Source organism: Oxyura jamaicensis, chromosome Z (assembly GCF_011077185.1).
Source record: "Oxyura jamaicensis isolate SHBP4307 breed ruddy duck chromosome Z, BPBGC_Ojam_1.0, whole genome shotgun sequence".
Lineage (NCBI taxonomy): Eukaryota > Metazoa > Chordata > Aves > Anseriformes > Anatidae > Oxyura > Oxyura jamaicensis.
The window spans coordinates 43,388,517-43,409,140 of NC_048926.1; the positions used below are offsets into that span (position 1 = coordinate 43,388,517).

General features: G+C 38.0%; 1 protein-coding gene across 5 annotated transcripts in view; it reads left to right on the forward strand.

Moving 5' to 3' along the window:
- The window catches only part of NTRK2 (neurotrophic receptor tyrosine kinase 2), a 209,245-nt gene that overhangs the window by 103,988 nt on the left and 84,633 nt on the right, over positions 1-20,624 (forward strand). For all 5 annotated transcript variants that reach the window (XM_035310587.1, XM_035310586.1, XM_035310589.1 and 2 more), the window contains one exon: positions 19,551-19,739. In XM_035310587.1, the coding sequence (XP_035166478.1) occupies positions 19,551-19,739 (189 nt within the window). The remainder of the gene's footprint in view (positions 1-19,550; positions 19,740-20,624) is intronic.

Genomic DNA, 20,624 nt, shown 5'->3' on the forward strand with positions numbered 1-20,624 from the left:
TCTTTCTTTCTTTCTTTCTTTCTTTCTTTCTTTCTTTCTTTCTTTCTTTCTTTCTTTCTTTCTTTCTTTCTTTCTTTCTTTCTTTCTTTCCCTAGGGAATGTCATATTTTCCCATGGGTTTTATTACTGTATTTAGAATGTAGCAGATGTGGATATTGAATTGCATGTTCCTTTTCTTGTTAGTGAAGTGTTTGGCCACATTTTTCTCTACTGGGATCACAGTGTGTCTTTGAGCATTTTACCCAATCTGCTTTGTATGTCCATGGGGACTTTCTACATTTTCATGTATTTGTCACAGTTGTAATGTCACACAATATATTTTACAAGTATGTTTTAATATCGTAATCTGTGCAAAATGTGCTTTTGAAACCAGTATGATGTATTGTTATATCTAAAACAAAAAAGTTTAATGTAAAGATCCATTCTATGAGAAGCTTTCAATAAGACTTTCTACTAATTTCTACTACTTAATATTAATTAAACTGGTAGATATACAATTATTTTAAATAAGGTATTCAAACAATATAAAACACTAGACTAATACAAATCTTTACTAAATCAAAGATTTATTGGATATTTTTAGAGAGGTGATGGAGCTTACTGTTGAACTGTAATATGCCAGTGACACTGTAATATAAAATTTGCATCCTCTACAGAACAAAAAGGTACTATCTAAAAACAATCAAAAAATGAGGCTGAGTAGAAGCAAAAGTGAAAATAGCCATTTACACAGGAAAGTAAACAGAACAAGTAGTAACACAGAGACTTAATATTCCTGAGTTTAATACTCCAAATCAATGTAAAAATGCAGACAAGGGTTCATTTTTTAATAAACATGAATTGTAATTTAACACTATTCTTGTAAAAGTAAAGCCTTTCTTTTTTTTTCTTTTTAGTGAGAAAAAAATACAAACAACATGTATTGCATATCTTTATTTGTATCATTTATATATAAAAAGTTAATTTCATAGGTTACTTTATAATCTTGTTACTATTTTAAACGTAAAATGAATTTAAAAATTAGTCTTCAGATTCATCAGTTGATGCTTCTTCTATAGTATGTTAGCAATCAGGCTCTAAAACAAATATGCACAAAATCCTGGCTTATAGCAGTTCCATGAATATTGCAGTTCTTGAGGATGATTTGCAAAAAGTCACAAAAATCTCATTTCTGATATTCGGATAATTCTATCAAAATACTTTTTAGCAACATATTTTACCTATGAAAAGGAAATATAGTATACAGATTTCTAAACTAATTGTTCTGTAACTAGTTTGTTGAAGCTGACAAATACTTTATGTTTAAATGATAGTGTTTTGTTTGGCTTCCAGGTTACTATCCAGAGCTCTAGGACTTCCGTCATCAGAGCAGAGTTAGCAATAAAGGAGCCAGACTGTCATTAAGGTCTATAAACAGAGAATGGACTTTCAGCTAAATAATCCCTTCAGAACATAAAATTGCAGTTCAGAGTGTGCGGCAACAGTAGAAAATAGATAAAGACAATAGAAACGTATATTTGAAAGAGAGCTGAAAATGAATTTACGTTAAAGTTATTGTCTGGTACACAAGTTGATACTGTGTTTAACACAAATGGCTTTCTCTGGTAGTTGAAAAATAGTAACATTTATTTGCTTTATGTATGCAATTTGCTTCCCTACTTTATTTTGAACATTCCTATTTTTTTCCCATATGATGCCATTATTCATTTTTCACCATGGCAGACTTAGAATCATAGATTCAGATATGGTTTCCTAAGAATAGAATAGAATAGAATGGAATAGAATAGAATAGAATAGAATAGGATAGAATAGAATAGAATAGAATAGAATAGAATAGAATAGAATAGAATAGAATAGAATAGAATAGTGCAGTTGCAAGAGACCTTCTAGATCCTCTAGTCCTACTTACTGACCACTTCAGGGCTAACCAAAAGTTACAGCATGTTATTGATTGCAGTGCCCAAATGCCTCCTGAACACTGACAGGAATGGGGTACCAACCAGCTCTTTAGAAAGCCTGTTCCAGTGTTTGACCACCCTCAAGGTACAGAAATTTTTCTGGATGCCCAGTCTGAACAGTGTCTTTCATACCTTCGTTTACTCTTGCCATGTAGAAGTGCTCTGCTATTTATACATCCAAAAGAAGCAGAGTATTCATCTGGCTGCTCTTAGTCATGACATCTTCCCAAGAGAGCAGATATGCGAAAGGGAAATAATGCAAGCGTGTGTTGGGAACAACATATTGATGACAGCACAGGTGATATTTCCTGAATAACTTAGTAGCTTATATTAGGTATGGGAAGTAAAAGAGCAGAAAATGGTGACATTCTTTGCGCATCTGCCATTGCCAGATGGGCAATTCTTTGTGCAGTTTCTTTATGACTAGTGTCATCCTTCTGAGGTGTCACTACATTTTCCCATGGAAGGGTTTTAGCATAATTTCAGTGTGTACAAAATTGAAGTTGGTAATGCCTCAGAAATGAATGCTCCATTCACGCCTCAGGAGACACAACTGAAGAAAACAGCTGGTTCTATATAAACCTTCTGTCCAAGGGCCAGGTAATATTTCTTTCAGTTCATTGTCAGTCCATGCTGATTTTTCCTCATATCTTTATTCCAGCAGATGTCCTGGTGTAGACTGTGCTGCCTAAGCCAAGTAGATGTCCTGGTGTAGATTGTGCTGCCTAAGCTAGAGTTCCTCCTTCTGTTTCTAAAGATGCATGCCATAGAACCAATTTTAATACTTCCATATGAGGCCTTGCATGATGTTGCGGTTAGAGTTCATGAATTAAATCACAGTTTTCTGCCTGCCCCAGGTGGACCCAAGCTGAAGGTCAATAGGGGTAGCAGCACCACAGATTCCTGGTGCAATTGCACATAATGAATTCATGGAGTCATAACGAGTTGCCTCATCTCTATTAAATGTCTTAGGACTTCTGATAAAATCCTACACAGCTGTAAAGATTAAGTGGTAGAATTAGAACAAAGAATGAAGTCTTGAAATGTCCATATTTTGCAGAGGAAAACATTTACGTGAGACTCCTACTTTGATAGGAAATTTAAAACAACAGTGTGTGTTACATTAAGTCTGAGGGACAAAATTTATAGTAGGAAGGAGTACCATTGAGCATGCTAAGCCCTACTCACTGATTTTTCTGCTAATGTCAGCTGATTAGATGGCAGCCATAGGAAGTTAGTTTCTCTCTTACTTTTGGCATTTAGAAGATAAAACTAAATTTGTGGCAGATTGAGGTACAACTTCTGTGTTGTAATATACCTGCCTGCTTGTCCTGATGAGGTCTGTTTTCTGGATAGCAATTAGCTGAGTGATATCTCAGTCCCTGGTAGGTCTGATGAGCTTTCTCATTACTTTTCAGTGCATGTAATAATGGTTTTTATATAGGACCTGTACCACCAACCCTGCATTTGTGTTTTTTTTTGTGAGAATAAGAACCAAAATCAGGTAAGTTGACTGTGAACTACCTGAACATTTCCTTTCTGGAATAACCACCAGGTACTTTAGTTATAACTTTTAAAGCAGAAGGCCCAGAGGCCAGCTTTCTGCTTGCTGTGAGGAAGATAGGGTTAATCTTTCTCATGTGTTAGCAATGGCTTTCCCTTGGGAGCTGGTATAATCTCTTTCCAGGTAAAGAAAGTGTCACACTTTATCACCCTCAAATCAGCGTATTCAGAAAAGTGCAAAAGGCTGTGTGCCTCTTCAAGAGGAAGGGAGAGAGATTTATTGTCACTGCTTTTCCTTTCTAAGGAGGATGCCAAGTTTCCATTTCTGCTGCTGCTTCAGGCTTTGTTGGAGTCCAAATGAATGTGCAGCCCTGCTGCTGTTAAAGCAGCCTGCCCGGGGACCCAGGTGAGGCTGTTGCCTGCCACAGGGAGGTAGTGACATTGCCTCTGAGAGCTGTTGCTTCTCTCTGTGGAGCTCTAGCATTTTTGCTTCTGGCATCTGGCCTAAACTTTGCCCAGGCTGAGAGCAGCTGTAACCACTGGTGATTTGTAGATAGCCCACACGATAGCAGTTTGATCGGTGATTGCCAGGGGACAGATACTGATGCCAGGAAAGGGCAGCCTTTGGCAGACTACTCAGAGAAGCTGAGGATTAATGGCAGAGAGACTGAGTTATCCTGTCATCAGTATAATTACAAAGGGTTTGATCATCTCTAGGAGGGGAGGGGAAATGCAGAAAAGCTTTTGAGAATTTTTCCCCATTTGGAGACATCCAGGTCTTGTTTCGGGCGCCATAAATCAGGCTACTGTAAGATTTATTTGTTTAATGCAGAATATAAATGTAACTTTAACTCACTGCATTCATAAGGAATTCCGTCTGCATGTTGCAGAATGCAAAGAGTCTGTGCAGATGCTTGCCTGGCTCATTCAGTTGCACCACAGCCCTGGCTCTGACCCCAGATACAGCATAGCACTGTATTCCCCTATAAAATAAATCAGGAACGTTTATTCATCTGAGATTTTTGTCATCACAGCCGTTATGAACATGAGAGATTGTGCATGCATGTGTGTGTGGTCCTGCCTGAAGTCACATCCTTCTCTTATACAAGTCATTTAATCTGCTTCAGGACTAGAGGGAAGACTGTTAGTGTACTATGTTAAATTGTACCTGAATAATATGTAACTACTTTTTTATAGCCATCTGTAACTTCTTGTCATTGTTACCTATATATGTTGGAATTGCAAGTGCACGGGTTGTGCACCCTGTACATGGCTGTAAAATGCAAACAGATCTTATCTGTTCAGCAATGAACATATCTGTGTAGGATGCATAACTACAAGGAACTCAAAATCAGACTGGAAAAGACATGAGTTGGATCCTTTAATCAATACAAATCAGCTAAGAGGTCAATTTAAATATTTGCCATTCATAAGTATTACTACTCCGTACTATTTGGGAAAGGTAAATTTTAACTTAAAAATCACTTTCAGTGAACATTTGTAGGAGTAAACATCTTAGGTCTAGCCAGACATTTAACATAAAAAGAAAATGCTAACAAAATGAAGCAATGAAATTTTAATTCCAAAATGGTAAATTTTTTGTATTTTTTTAATCCATAATAGCCAGATTCCTTGTAAGAGCTGTATTTATTTGTAGTTTCACTTCTTCTACAAAATGATAATTTAGAAGATTATGTAGGTGTAAAATAGTGCTATATTGCAATTTTAGTCATGTGTTACGAACAGAGTGAATAAAGTAATCTAATTTTTTACTACTAGGTTTGAAAGAATTCGTGTCTGATATTAACTTTGAAACTTCCTTTTGAACCCAGATCAATGACTTTAAATCAATAGGACTGACTTATTTCTAAGTCATAACACTGACATCTTTGTGCTAGTGCCTGAGTCACTAATTAGTACTGTATTGATCTTTATTTTGTAAGTGATGGTGATTCCTAAATAATATATTTTTCTCTTACGCATGATAAGAAATACCCCTGGGTATAAATATCAGTTAACTTAGAAATAATTGGTTGGCAATTTGAAATGAAATTCATGCTAGAGGGCCTTGTTAAAGATATAAAACATCAGAAATCTGTTGCTACCTTACTCTTGAATTTTCATTTTAAAAATGACATTTGGACTAATGTTCTTATTCTTACTTTCTTATAAAAACTTTAAAGGGTGAGTTATCATTTTACAGGCTGCTTGTAGCTTAGTACTTAATGTTGTTTTATTTTGTGGACTGTTTTTATAGTTGTTTCAAGTTGTCATATCTTTGTTCCTTGGATTTTACTACCATGTGGAGAAATTGGCTGGTAAAGCAAGAAAAGTTGGTACTTATCAAACCAAATTCTAATGCCTCTGTGAAGTTGTATTGGAGCACAAATACATCCAAACCACTCAGCTGCTGAACCATGCACTCTTTTAAATGAGTCTGTGTAACTACAAAGCATATCACGACTGAGTGGTAGAAGCTGGCAGCCAAACTGGACGCCCTTGAGGTTGTGTGGCGTCCCCTTCCTGCAGAGCCTGCTGCCTCGCTAGGGGTAATGGGCTCCAGTTATTGTGCAGCTCAGCTGCCCCAGGAGAAGCCCAGCGAGGCTGTTGTGTGTGGGCTGCTTCCTGCCATCTCTCTTTGGAGGTGTCTTATCTCTGTGGCACACAACCCACTGGAAAGACCCCCAAGGCAGGGGACATCAAGGTGTACATTCTCCAGCAACCTGACTTGTCCCCATCATATCCATCCCTCCTCTCCAAGTCCTTGTGACTGCATGAGTGAAAAGTGAAAGATGTAGGTAGGTCTTGCTGATTTTAATAAACCCAGCAGCACCCTTATGAAAAACTATCTATGTAGCCTCTACATCTCAGGTTGCATGAAAGAAATTGTACTGTCTTTATGCTTCTCCCTGGGAGTTTTGTGTGAGCATGACCAGAGTTAGAATTCAGGTTTTGGTTCTTCATTAATTTCTCAGCAGGAAAAAGAAATGGATTTTATAGATTTTCAGTTAACCATTAGGAAGACATGAAACTGTCACTCTCTATAACCTAGTGGTACAAATATGGGCAATTACCATTTTGGCATTGCCTCTTGGGAATAATACAGATCTATTACTTTAACCCATTCCTAGCATAATTCATATGCAGCTATATATTATAGATACTGCCTTTCAGTGACAGAACTAAGTGCCACAGCAGCACAAGACTTCATTTGCCAAAAAGGACGTCATCATTCTTAATAAAAAGACAGCTGTCCTGATTCTGCTGTCATTCATAACGACTTTGCACCATTGTCAATTTGACAAATTAATCTCTGTTGCTAGTACGATTCAGGGGATTAGACTTTTGCTATTTCTCTTTCACTTTTTTTTTTTTTTTTTTTTGTTGTTCATAGGATTTTATGCTTCATATTTGACTTCATTCTTTCACCCTATCCTCATATTTAATTTTATTTGTACTTTTGATGGACTAGCTAGTGGAACTCAGCACATTATTTAGGGCTGGAAAAGGAGGAGAAAGAGGAAAACCTTGTCTGGCAAAGTGAGGTGTAGAGAAATCTTTAGGGAAAACCTGTCCTTTCTGAAGACTACAAGAATGAAAAAGTTTCAGTTTCCTGAAATTGTGTAAATTTCAGGAATGAAGTACTAAATGGCCACGTTCCTGTACTGAAGTCTAATACCTGATAATTTAGGATCGGTATGCATGAAGTAAGGGCTTGCACTTTTTGTGAAATGGATGTCTGCCTTTTGCAGTCTAGTCCTTTGAGACCTGTTTATATGTGACCATTACAAACTGCAGTTTTGATTCTAGTCCAGTGCAAGGGAGGATTGTGGCTGTGTGTGATTTGTTTGTTTTGCAGTCTCTTCAGGCAAGAGATTATTTTTGTAGATCAACTCAGAGATACACTAATTAGGAAAGTTTATATCGTCTTCTACTTCATTTACTGCTAATGTTCTGCACGTGTTCTTTAGATTCATACAGAATTACAAAACCATTATATTATACACTGTAGTATTTGCTGCTAATTGCCAGGAAAAAGGCTATATTATCATCTTCCTTTAGCAGTTCCTTTTTGAGAGTATTTGATTTCCATGTAAATCTGTTCTGATCAATCTGTTGCTAAGAAACAGCCATGGCTGATTTTTTGGTAAAAGAAAAAGTTAAACTCTGAGAATAAATGAGTATCAACCAAAATTAGAGAATAACAAGTCCTAGTGCTATTTAATGGTAATATATAAATTACAACAACACAGGAAGCCATGTGGTTAATTGCAAAATGAATATACTAAGTGTTTTAGAAAGTGATAGGAAGTTGCAAAGAGTTAAACAATCCAGGATGATGACAAAATAAGACAGTGTAGATGAACCTGGTGATCAAAAGGGAAAAGATTACAAAGACAGAGGCACAACTCACCGTAAAGAAGGAGACATAAATAAGCAGAGAAGGCACATCAAAAAAATAAAATAGTGAAGAATACTTAGCAAAGGTCTCAGGCATTGCAGAAGCTCTTTGTGAAAATATTCTCTGCAACATCTTGAAAAAAGAGCCCTGCAGAATAGAAACAACGGTGGTCCTTCCAATGTTTTGGCAAAACCTCTTTGTGTTTTCATGACCAATTTCACAGTTAATATATCCTTTTTCAAGTCTGCAGTAGCAAAACAGCCAGAGCTTAGCTTGCAGTGTGGCCACCTCTGGGATGGCTGAGCTGGTTGGTATGGTACAAACAGCTTTCTGCGTATGGTGGCTTCCTGCTTGCCATAGTGACAATTTCAAGGAAAGACAGAAGGGAGAGAAAATATGCAGGAGAGGAGGCATGCTGTGACAGGCGGGAGGAGGTGGCTGTGAGTGTCAGTAGAAGACCAACATCTAGATGCAATTCAGTTAACTCATGCAGCTGATTCCACAGCTTGTGAATGACAGTGCTGGGACAGGCTGAAATTTGAAGTGATGCCTTTCTATATACGCAGGTGTCATTTGCTCTGCTGCAGGAATTTTTAGACCTGCATTTGAAGAGGATGTGAGGATTCACAACCTTAAGAACAGTGTTTTGGGAAGAAAGGGCATTGTTCTGAAGTGAATCTACATCTTTGATCTGAAGTTTTATTGGCAGGGATATTCTTCCAAACAGTTCATTTAGCTCCATCACATCTCCAAAGCTGAATTGTTTTTTCGACAATGTCCCAAAAGATCTATCTGAGCATAATCCAGAAAGCTATAACCGTGGGTATGGAAAACAAATAATTGAAAGAGGTTGCTTTTCTTTTCTGTATGATTTCTTAGTAGTGCAGAAAACCACCAGATGCTAGAGTAAGTCTGTTGCTAAGGCTGTTCCATGTTGGAAAACATGGTAGAGGCTTCAACTCTGTATCACAAGAATTTCTAGTGACACATGATTGCCAAGCACCAAAACTCTTCCCAGAAGACTGGCTAGTCTGCAAAAGCCAGCAAGGTTTTCTGGACAGAGGCTAGGATCTCTGTTTGAAGGCCAGGGTAGTGTATAGTTGCTGAGTTCTCTAGAGACTGAGGCTGTCGAGAAAACTGATGTTATCACTGTGGTGACAGAGACACAAAAGGAGTCTTTCACTGTTCCTAAGTAATTTAATGTAAATTGGAATAAATTTTAGGCATTGATTCTTGGGAAGAAAAGTAAGCTACCACTTGCTTTGTGCTCATGGAGGGCCAGTTTTTGGCAACCTCTCTCCTGTGCTGAAGCCTCCTGTCCTTCTAGCAGTCCTATTCCAAATGATACTGCCTCCTGAACACATGCAGTATTTGGGCCATTGGTACTCAAAGTCTGTTCACCCAAGTGGACAGTGGAGTACTTGACAAGGAGTAAGTTAGTGGAATTGGTTATTGGTAAATTGGTTCACCAGCTTCCCATGCCCTCCTTGTAAAATGTAGATGGGCCTTTGAATTTGTTTTTCAAAGCCTGCTTTCAAGGATGGGGAGTGTTTGGAGATGAATAGAAGCTGGGTTGGGAGATGGTGCAATACCAGAAAATATTTAGTTGTGCTGTAGGATAGCCTCAGTAAGAATTGAGTAGACAGCAATGCTGCATTTCTGCAAATGCTATTTATTGCTTGAGTGTGATGTTTGTGTTGATTGCATGCAATTATTTGGTTTTGCTTCTGTATAGATTGTCATGTTTAAGGTTAGCAATTGTGGATGTAAATGAAAAATGAATTGCAAGCTATTATGCTGTGATGTTTGTTGAGAGCAAGCTGAAAGATATACTTCAATGTAATATAGGGTTGCCTTTATAATTCACATAGTTTTGGAAGCCTGTAAGAATATTTCACTCTGAAATGACACAAAACTTTGTCTTGCAGTGTCATGTAACTAATACTTTCAGTAATGAAAACTGCAGAAACAATTAAGATGGGAGGCTGGGAGGGGTGTGGGATGAGGGTGGATTTTAGGTAAAGAATTCAATGAAATAAGTTATATTCTAGTAGAATAACCCACTGTAGACTTTGGAGTCCTGCATTAATGGTCTGTTTCACACCTGTCTATACATCTTAGTTTTGCAGCCTGGAAAAATAAACTGCCAATGCGTGAAATCTATGTATTTTATTTATATAAGCAATGTGTTTATTGAGCTGAATATCTGTTCACTTTTGAATAGGCATCAGTCAACATTTGCAGTGCCAAAGTGTTTTCCATAAGACCATTCAAAATCTACCTATATTGTGTCATGGAAGATTAGGGTTGGAAAGGAACCATTCTTCCCTGTCCTAAGCCTGTATCTACTATACTTGTATCTTTCCCAACAGAAGTTTGCCTGGCATAGCTTTAAGATCTCCAGAGGTAGAAATATCTGAACTTTTTTATGAGCAATTCCAATGACTGAGGAAAGTTTTGTAACATTTCACCTCAGACTTTTTTATCAGACAACTCCTGAATCCCATTTAGCATGATATAAATATTGTTTCCTTCCATTTGCAAAAGTCTTGAAGTCTCTCCTTGTGAATGTCCTCAGATATCTCTTTAAAATTAAAAAAAAAAAAAAAAAAAAAAAAAAAACCTAAAATTATTCATTTTTTTTGTTAGGTTTCTATAGAATATTTCTAGAGATTTTCCATGTCATGTTTTCAGCTGATTTGCTTGGATAGGAAAGGCCTGTAGATGGTACCTCTGTACTCCAAGAAACTAATCAGGGAGAGTTTAAAGAAAGGAATAAGTTTCATTAGCAAAGCATAAATAAATAAATAAATAATCCAGACAAACAAACATAAATATCAGCAAACATTTCAACACAATCTAGCATATCCACCGTATTTTCTCACCATGTTTAGCTATATCTATCTAAACAGACTTTGCAAATTTATTCAAATTGACTATTCCAGATGGCTTTGCTGCTCTCTCAAAGACTAACCATCAAAGCAGCATGGAGAAATTTGTCTTGCTTCTGTATGCTTTGTATTTGTCTTCTAGACAACAGAGGACCCTTCCCAGTCCTAGGAATGGGAATATTAACCCTTAGATTATTTATGAGAAGTGTTGAGTAAGCAATTGTTAATTAAATAGCTTTTAAATGAAATGAAAAGCAACAAGGATCTAATTTGGGGAGAATTATTCTTTCTTGCTTGATGCCAACAGCAAGCACATTCCAGCTGATTTTGTTTCTTATTGCAGTGATTTTTCACTGTAGTATTTTTGAAGGATTGTAATTTTACCCATGTTTCCTAGATATCTAAACCTGCAGGTGGCTATAATAAATGGTCTCGGTGATCTATATTAAAAAAGATAAATCATTTTTTCTTTCCTTCTTTCACATTTTCTGCTGCCCTGTATCCTTACTTTTCTGGCTCACATACTTATATTGATTAATACACCACATCTCTGCTAGATTTTTTTCTCAGATCTGTGTTTCATTTGACTACCAATAATGAGAGGCCATAAATTCCTCATTCTTCAAGATAGGGCACATCATCTGAGCTGCAGATACTGTGAATGTGTCCATGGGGCGGCGGGCAGCTGTACAGCCACCATTTATCCTGTAGCTGAAGGAGAGCTATAATTCTCCAGGTGTTCCCTGATTTGGCACCAGGGCCTGGCTGTCCTTCCCAGTCCTGGCCATGACTTTGACAAAGATCCTGCCTGCAGCACTGGGCAAATCAGCAAGCTAAACAGAGCTCTTCCCGCTGCCTCCAAGATGGGAATAATAGTAGTATGTACCTCGCAGAAGATGAACTGTGAGGATTTATTGGTCATGGTGCTTAAGATTTGGAAGGTATGTACCAGATTGCAGCTGCTATTCAAGTGCCTCACTGGCTGAAAGGAGGAAGAGATCAGCAACCTCTGTGCCACGGGATGGGGCTTTGTTAATGGCATCCCTGGGAACAGTCAGCCGTGGAGTTGGACAGAGGGGGTTACCCACCTTTCCTCCAGCACAGACCACCCTGGAAAAAATGTATGTATTAGAGATATTGTCTTTCTTCCTACATGGGTTTGCAGTGCTACAAAGTAGATTTCTTGGGTGAATGACCTTGACAGTCTGCCCCAGACCTGGACACCTGTACATCCGTCCCTTTGTTCCGTAGTTGCATGGTTTCTGGGGAGTCACTTGCTTTATGAAGAGGTCCCTTAGGGGATCCTAGGGTGTATTCCTTAGCTGGAAACCTCCCTTGCAGATATTATGACTTCTGAAACACTCTAGGCTTTGCATAAATAAATGTAATAATGTGTGTATACATGACAATGTAGATGAGGTTGTGAGGAAAAAAAAAAGGCAGCTAATTGGCACTGGCTGGGACTCTTTCACAATCATGCTCCAGAATAAATCTGAATGAAACAAATAAGCAGCTGTGGCTTTTAGATGTAAAGCCACAACAAAAAGGCCTGATGAAATAGTCGAGTGGCTAAAATCTGTGCACAGCCATTTCAGTGGAAATTACCCAGATTACATGTTCTGTAGAGGAGTCAGGCATTTGAAATAAGTTTTCCAGCAAGAAGAATGTGCTTTTTAGGCGAAAGACATTTAAGTTACTGTGACTGACCTTTCACACCTAGCAACACTGAATATTTGACACTATAAAGTTTTCTAATGCACCTTTTATTTAATTACAGTCATGGATATGTGTTGCTTAAGCTATTCTGTGTAAGAAAGAAAATAATCTGTCACTAATTTACTTTCTCTGCAGGAATGTGATACAGTGAGAACTAAAAATTTGGTCTTCTCATGGATCTGCAAAAAATAAGGAAAGACTAAACATTGATTTTCATTTGAAAACAAATGCAAAATACTTTGGGGACTAGATCATGCAAGTGAAATGTTATGTCAAAGTAGTGTGGCTCCATTATGATTTGCAAACAAATGTCTCCCCTTTGTTCTGCAGTTGTAGTAAGTGATCTGAGTACTGTGGGGTGCTTCTTGAGTTTAAACCTCTATTTCTAGCCAGTTTTTCCTGCAAGAGATCTCTGAGGAGCCCTCTTTCTTCTGTAATTCAGAGACTGTTGGAAAGGGAGTCTCTGAATCATGTGCTGACTGGAGGCATTAGTCTGCTGGGTATGGGGAAGTTTTCTTGCTCTCTGCATCAACACCCTTTCTGGTTCCCCTGACTTCCTGGGGGCATGCTCTTGGATGGGAACTGAACTTTTTGGGCAGCATCAGAAAGTTTTTTCTTACCTCACTTATCAAGAAGCAAGAGAGTGCAAGCTTAAACAAGCATTGGTGGGTGCACATCAGTTAAACAGATTAATGATACCTGTCAGAAGATGTGAAATTATTTATCCTCTAAACACCCAAGCCTGGCAAGTCTCAGTTTTCTGAGTCACAAATCTAATGCCTACAATGTAGTTTTTGGCTCAGCATGCTGCACCAGGGTAGAAGGTCATACACTGAGCTCTGAAGAACAGTGTGCTTCTGCAGCAGAAGCAAGGAGCATTATACTTGGGTGCAATGCTGCTTGGGGTGATCTTATTCTTGTATTTCCTTCATCACAAACAGAGGAGTATCAGCCCCATAATATTAATTTGGCAACTAATTATGGCAGTGACTACTGAGATGACAGCAATAAGGCTAACACTGATGGCTGTGGTCTGGGGACATGGCAGGGCTGGGAGCAAGAGACAAGAAGGGTTGGCTGGAAGGTGAGGAGAAGTAAGAAATGCTATTGCTCTGCACAGCTGAAGTGCTGAGGAAGCATAGGAGCACCATGCTGTGAGTGTTCCCTCAATAAAAGTATCAGCAGCTGCGAAGCAAAGAACATAATCTTTACAAGCGCACTCTGGATTTGCAGAAGAATCTGAGTTTACTTTGAACAGCTCCACCAGCCAAAGTGCGACTAAACTGGTTTCTCCTTGGGAAGCTTATTCAGCTGGCTTTGATATTTTTTTTTTCTCCTTGTGTTCTATTTATGCCTCTTAATTCAATTCTCTGTATTCAGCATGCAGCATTTTAAGAGACCAATAATATAAAGTAATGTTGCAATAATTGCATTACCTTCTATTAGGCTGGGCTCCTTATTCAGTCTAATAGAACTGCATAAACATTATTCAATATCACAGTTACCTACAGTTGTTGAATTTAGGAATGCAAAGGAATATTCAAAGTAATGTTTGTAGCAGTGGTCAGAAAAAAAGTGTACCAAGTCATGAATGATGAGTTGTTTTTTAGAGGGAATGAAAGATAAAACAGGGATTCAAGAGTTGAGCTAAAAAGATGTCATTTCTCGTAAGAAACGTGAATCTTAGCTTGCTGTTTTCTGATTTTGCATCTCTGCTCTTGCTGAAGCAGAAAAAAAAATTACCTTTTAATCCTGGGGAAAAACAAACAAACAAAAAACACTACAGCAAATATGAGAGTCTTATAGGGAAAGAAATCATAAATAATTGATTTTTTAGAACAAGGTATTTAACTATTGAAAAAATACAACCCACCCAAAAGGAGAAAGAGAGAAGATCCAGTATAGCCTTAAAATCCAGTAGAGGTGATGCTTACTGACATGACATGCACTTACAGGCCTGCTTTTGACTGAATGGTGTGCCATTACCTTACATCACTGCATGGACTGCTCCTTGTACCTATGGGAACAAGAATCTGAAGCAAGAAGACCCAATGCTAGTGCAACATCAATTTTGGAATCTTCCTTGCACGTCATCTCTATAAATAATCCTCTACTTGAACTGCCTTCTAACACCCGGCTAAGCAGATGTGTCCCTGTAAATACACAGCTTCAATCATAAAGTTAATTTTTTATTTTATTTTATTTTATTTTATTTTTTATAATTACTACTGCTATTGTCTCCCAGCTTGGCTCAACCCTTCATAGTGACTTCAGGAATAATTCAAGTGATGTGTGATACAGAGAAGGGTGTTGCAAGGAGCACACAGGATATTGCTGTCTTCAAGAGTTCTTGTTAGAGTTCAGAGAATATGCACAGAGTAGATTGCTTACATCTTCAACACAATAGGTGAAGGGAGAAGTAGATGGACACAGTGATTGTTTGTGACCATCTAAACTAAAGTCTGAAAATATATGCTTGCGAGGCCATGCCAGGTGCAAACCATAACCATATGTTCCTTCCGGTTCTACATTTGAGAACCTTTTTCTTAATTATTATTTTATTTTGAGCCTGCTTATCTGAGTCATGCTATTATTCACTTTGGGACTCTTTCTGTACTTTCATACACAGGAAGGTCATGTGGATTATTTCAGTGGCAGCCAGTAGTCAGATGTGTTGCCACAGCCAGCTAGCTACCTAAGTATTTGCAGAAATCTGGAATAAGGCAGAGCAAAACCTAGGCCCAGCAAATAATAATGTGGGTAGATTTGGTAGCATGCATGCTAAAACTGCATTAACTCTGATGGCAAAAAGAGCAGCAGGAAAGGATGTATTTTATGATCATGAACCTCTTTCTTCTGGCCAGAAACAGCAGCACTCTTTCTGCTCGTCCTCATACCATGTCCATGATGTTCATTCACAGCCCAGGACGTGGGGAGTATTTTGGCTTTTGCATAGTGTGACAGTTTAAAATATAATTGTTTTTCTTACATGCCACTGTTTTTTTGTTTGTTTGTTTGTTTTTGTTTGTTTGTTTTTCTGATAGCTGCTATTTTTGTATGCAGAAGTGATTTTTCTTAGGTCTAGGCCATGCAGAATGGGCAGTTTTTTAGCTTCTCAGAGAGAGGAGAATCTCAGCCCTGCAGAGTGTAGCTCTCATATTTCTTCTCCAAGGCAGCCTACCGTTTCTCATCTGGCTCCAGCTTCTGTCTTCTTAAGATAAGAAACACAGTCTAAAAGTGATATCTAATGAAGATGTTGGGCAGCACATTTGAAGGAAGAGAAAACCTCTGCAGTTTTCTTAAAAGGTCAAGCTGACTGTGAGTCTGCTATTGGCAATAGCTAATGGCTACTGACAACCTATGATTTTCACTTCCACCAAAGACATTTTTTGCAAAATTTTCATATTTTGGATGTGAAATCAACAGTAGATTTGATTAAAACAAAAGAAAACAAAACAAACATACAAACTGAATCTATAATATATGCGATTATCATACTCATTCTGCCTTTGACAAATAATGAAGTGACCCCATTTAATCTCCTTGAAACCACACCTTAAGGTACTTTAAGAAATTATTTTTTGATTTGAGCTTAGTGCTAATTCAGAAAAGGGCTGCTCAAGTTTCTTGTCAGCACTGATGATGGGCTCATCTTGCATTCTGGAAAATGGTTTTGCATTACTGGAATATCAGTCAGAGGCTGCTGCTGTGAGGAGTGAGCTGCAATGCTGGCCTGTAATTGTAATGTCACTTAGTGCATTCAAAAGATGAAATGCAACTTCACAGAAAGTGTAGTCTGGCATACAAGAAAATATGGAAACAGTTTGTGTACCAGTTTCCTCATATTCACTAAAAGGTCCCAGCAAAGAGGCTGTTTGAAAGGATGTGAGCTCAGCTTGCCTCTGATACACAAAAATTTCCATCTGTTGAGTTCTGTTTGGCTTAACTAGAGAAGAAATACACAGTAAAAGGAAATAGGATTTTTGAATCCGAACAACTGTTTCCAAAGACTATTACGTGAGCTGATTAGCTTCTAATAAATGATAGAGGACACCAAGGGACACAGCACAAAGTTCCCAGAGTTGAATTTTTCTTTGAGTATTACATACTTACTAAGGAATCACCTAATTTTCCACAGTTTCTTCAGCTATGTCAGAGAGCTGGATATACTTGGAACCTATTTCATGCCACAAGGAAGACTAGTTTTACCAGTTATCTTGAATGAACAGATTTATAGAACAATTGTCTACTTTTCACCTGCAGCACTTTGCAGCTTATACTGACTGAAAAAATAGTTCACCACACAAAAATGGGTCTTAGAGTAGTAAGAAATGATTTGATGAATGGAATAAGTTTCTATTCATTATACCACTCTAACATCCAGAAATGTGTAATGGACGTTTTTCCTTGCCATCACTACATGTATAGTGGAAGCAAAAAAAGACAAAGGAACCTCCTCCTCTGCAGCAGAGAACAACAAGGCTGAAAAGGCCTTAAGAGATGTGCATCTATTAAACTACAGAGGAAAGAGATTTTGCCCTTTTGCTGTAAGAGAAGGGATTTGACCCTCATACAAATCTGTACTAGAACTATATATGTATTTAAAGGACTGTATTTTCCCAAGAAAATGTGTATTTCCCTGCCTGCTTTTTGGTGCCATTAGTTTGACATTCAGAAATTTGAGAGACCTAAGGATGATCTCTAGAAAAAAAAAAGTGAATGCAGTTTTAAATGGGTCTGCACTCTAATTCTACCCCACACAATTCCCATGCACCTGAAAAACGTGTTGTGACTTCACATAAGGATCTTGTGTGCCATCTGAAGGACCCTTTCCCACAGTTTTCTAGGTTCTGCACTTCATTAGAGAAATCTTCACCAAAAACTCTTAATCCTGGCAGCTTTCCTAGTAGAATCAATCTCAGTGATCAGTAATGACAAAAACAGCCTTGGTATTAGTATTTCACTTGATAAATTGCAGAGATCTAGGCTTCACTTACATTTGTCAACAGTGACTTTCCAGTGAAGTGCAAGGCATTTGAAAAATGATCTCTAATGTTTCAGGCTAGGGGGGGAAGTACTTTTTCAAACTATGAGAACATTTCCCTTATGCACCATTAAACCAACTGGGGAGAAGGGAAAGCGGGACAGGGGTGGGAGTATGCTTGAGCCTCTAAAGCTACGGTTGAATATCCACATGCCAAATTATTTAAGTTTTATTCTGGTGAACCATACCATGTAATGATAAAGTGTTCCTGTTATGATACAGTGTACCACAAAACAGTAAGAGAGTCTAAATTTCCTTTCTATAAACCTGACCTTTCTTAGCTGCTGTGTCTGGACCTGCCCTCATTCATTAGTTGAGTGTATATTGTGTTTCATCCTCCCCATCTTCTCTTACATCCTCCATGATGTTTCTACATGACCTGCTGTTGTCTTTATGTCCCCCATCTCTCCTGCAAATAACAGATGTCATCTGTGTGTTGTGGTTACTTGGATCTGTCTTGCCTCTGCACTGTTCTCTTCTGTCCAGCCCAAAGCTCAGTGTGGGACATTTTGCAGAGGAGTGGCTCTTGACTTGGAGTAAACAGCTGTTTGTCTTTCCCAAGATCATCTATGCTTCACCCTTCTTTAGGGAGAAAATTGCCCCACTATGAGTTCTGCTGGTAGGGCAAACACAGGTGTCATCTGAGGATGCCGTTCCAGGACAGGCACGTCAAGAGGGTGAATCATTCCATCTGTTGCTAGCATCATCTATTAATTGTTAAAATTAGAAGAAGTGAATGCCACACCAAAAACACAGGTTAATGTGGATGGAGAATGGTCTGACATGTGGCATGCAAGATCTCTTCTGGCTCTGCTCTGCTGGCAGTTTAGGCAACATGTTGTCACTGCTAAATGGTGACTCTGGTTTTCTTTGAATATTGGCTGTATACTGGAAAATGTAATGGAGAATCTAAATAGCAGTGTTAGATCACAAGATTTCAGACGGTATCTGCACTGACCTTGCCATTAGTTCAAAAGCCCCAGTAGCTCACAGAAGTGGAGCATGCTAAAAAATGCTAAGCATTTTTTTTTTTTTAATTATTTACTTGCAAGGTTTTAACACCATAGTGCTTTCTTTGAAAGTACAGAGTACACAGTGAAAACAAAACAAAACAACAACAACAACAACAACAAACTGTCATTAAATTAATGATCAAAATAAACCTCTTTCTGGCATGTGACTATGGATGGTCAACTGCAGTACTGATTTTTTTTCATCAGTACGTTTAGGTTTTTAAGTATATCAGCCTTCTTTGTGTGTCTTTCTGTGTGTGTGTATGAATATGCATACATTTGTGGAGTGTCCATGGACGACTGATGTGTTTCTCTGGCATGTGAGGTATGGATGAGGCCTTGGGAGCCAGAGGAATATTATCCTGTTCTGGAGGAGAACCTGTGCAGTGACCCCAGATCTCACAGTAGTGTGAGATATGTCTTTCCCACTACTCTGAGCATGTACTCTGCACATTCTGCATCTACATTGTCCTCTTGATTTTGGCTCCCAGCCATTTTGTCTTTCAGAAATAACACAGTTTCCAAGTTTAGGATAACCCATCTTCTTTCTGTCTTTTGTCTTGTTATAATGCCACCTCAAAGAGAAGGCAGGTGTTTCCCCAGATTTGTGGGAAAACATATTATTGCTCTGTGATCTGAGAAAGTCTTAAGGTAAAAAGTTATTATGTGTATTACATACCTTATTTAGGGACATTTCTCAATAACAGCCTATGCTGGATGCTGACATATTTAGTCTACGTGATCTACCCGTGCAAAAAATTACTTCACATTCCAACTCCTAATGGCCTACCACTGTGTTCCTTTTTTGTTTTTTCCTTTCTTCCCCCACCCCTCCTATTTCTCCACCCAGACATATAAAATTCCTGAGGTAAGATCAACAAGGTATATAAATAGAGCATTTGACTATTAAGATGAAGGAGATGAAGGATAGACTGGAGAAAAATAAATAAATAAATAAATAAATAATGGTCTGAGAGAAAAGAAATGTTCTGAATTAAGGCAAATCTTTGTTTCTAATTCTAGGTCCTTCTTCAGTTATCAGCAATGATGATGATTCAGCCAGTCCTCTCCATCACATCTCAAATGGCAGTAACACTCCATCATCTTCTGAGGGGGGTCCTGACGCAGTCATCATTGGAATGACAAAGATTCCCGTCATTGAAAATCCTCAGTACTTTGGCATTACCAACAGTCAGCTCAAGCCAGACACCTGTAAGTACAAACAAATATATGTATTCCAGTCATTCATTTTTCATGTGCAAGTGCTGGGGCTCCTTAACAGAGCTAACAGAAAAAAAAAAAAAAGTCTAAATTCCTGGGAGTGGAAGGGTGGGGTTAAAGTATATGCAGTTTGTTAAAAATACATGGGATGAACTGCTTTACATCTGTCAAAGCCAAATTCAGCCCTTGTAATGAGTTAATTAAGTCATCAGTGTTATGCTCAAAGCCCAGTCCATATTCCATCAAAGTCACTGGTAGCCTTTCCATTGATTTCAGTGGTCTTTAGCCAGTCTTGTGCACTGAATGCTTTCCTGGGACAAAGCAAATGCTGGGTCCAAAAGAAAGTCAGTATTGTTACATACTCACTGCTTTCATTTTGGTAATGAACATAACTTAATTTTGAAATGTATTTGTATAGGTATAAGAATAATAAGGACTAAAAATTCCATTATTTTAATTTAATTGTATAATTCAATCTCTGTAACTGGAAAAGATGTTGAAAAACAGAGCAGGAGGTTGCTCAGTGGACAATAGATGTCACATACAAATTACTTCATGTTCAGTTAGAAGTAGATGAAATGTGAAAAGGTACAAAGAGTTAAAAATAATTAACTCTTTATAGTTAAAAAAAAAAAAAAAGAATATCCCTAACTGCAGCTACTACTCTTCAGTTGTAGAATTGGATATGTGCAATGTTGATTTTTGAACCAGCAATTAGTGTTGGAGCAGATAACTGAAAAAAATACCTAAGCGGTATTGTGATTAATAAAAACTGCAGTACTGATTTTTTTTTTTCATCAGTACATTTAGGTTTTTAAGTATATCACCCTTCTTTGCGTGTCTTTGTGTGTGTGTGTATGAATATACATACATTTG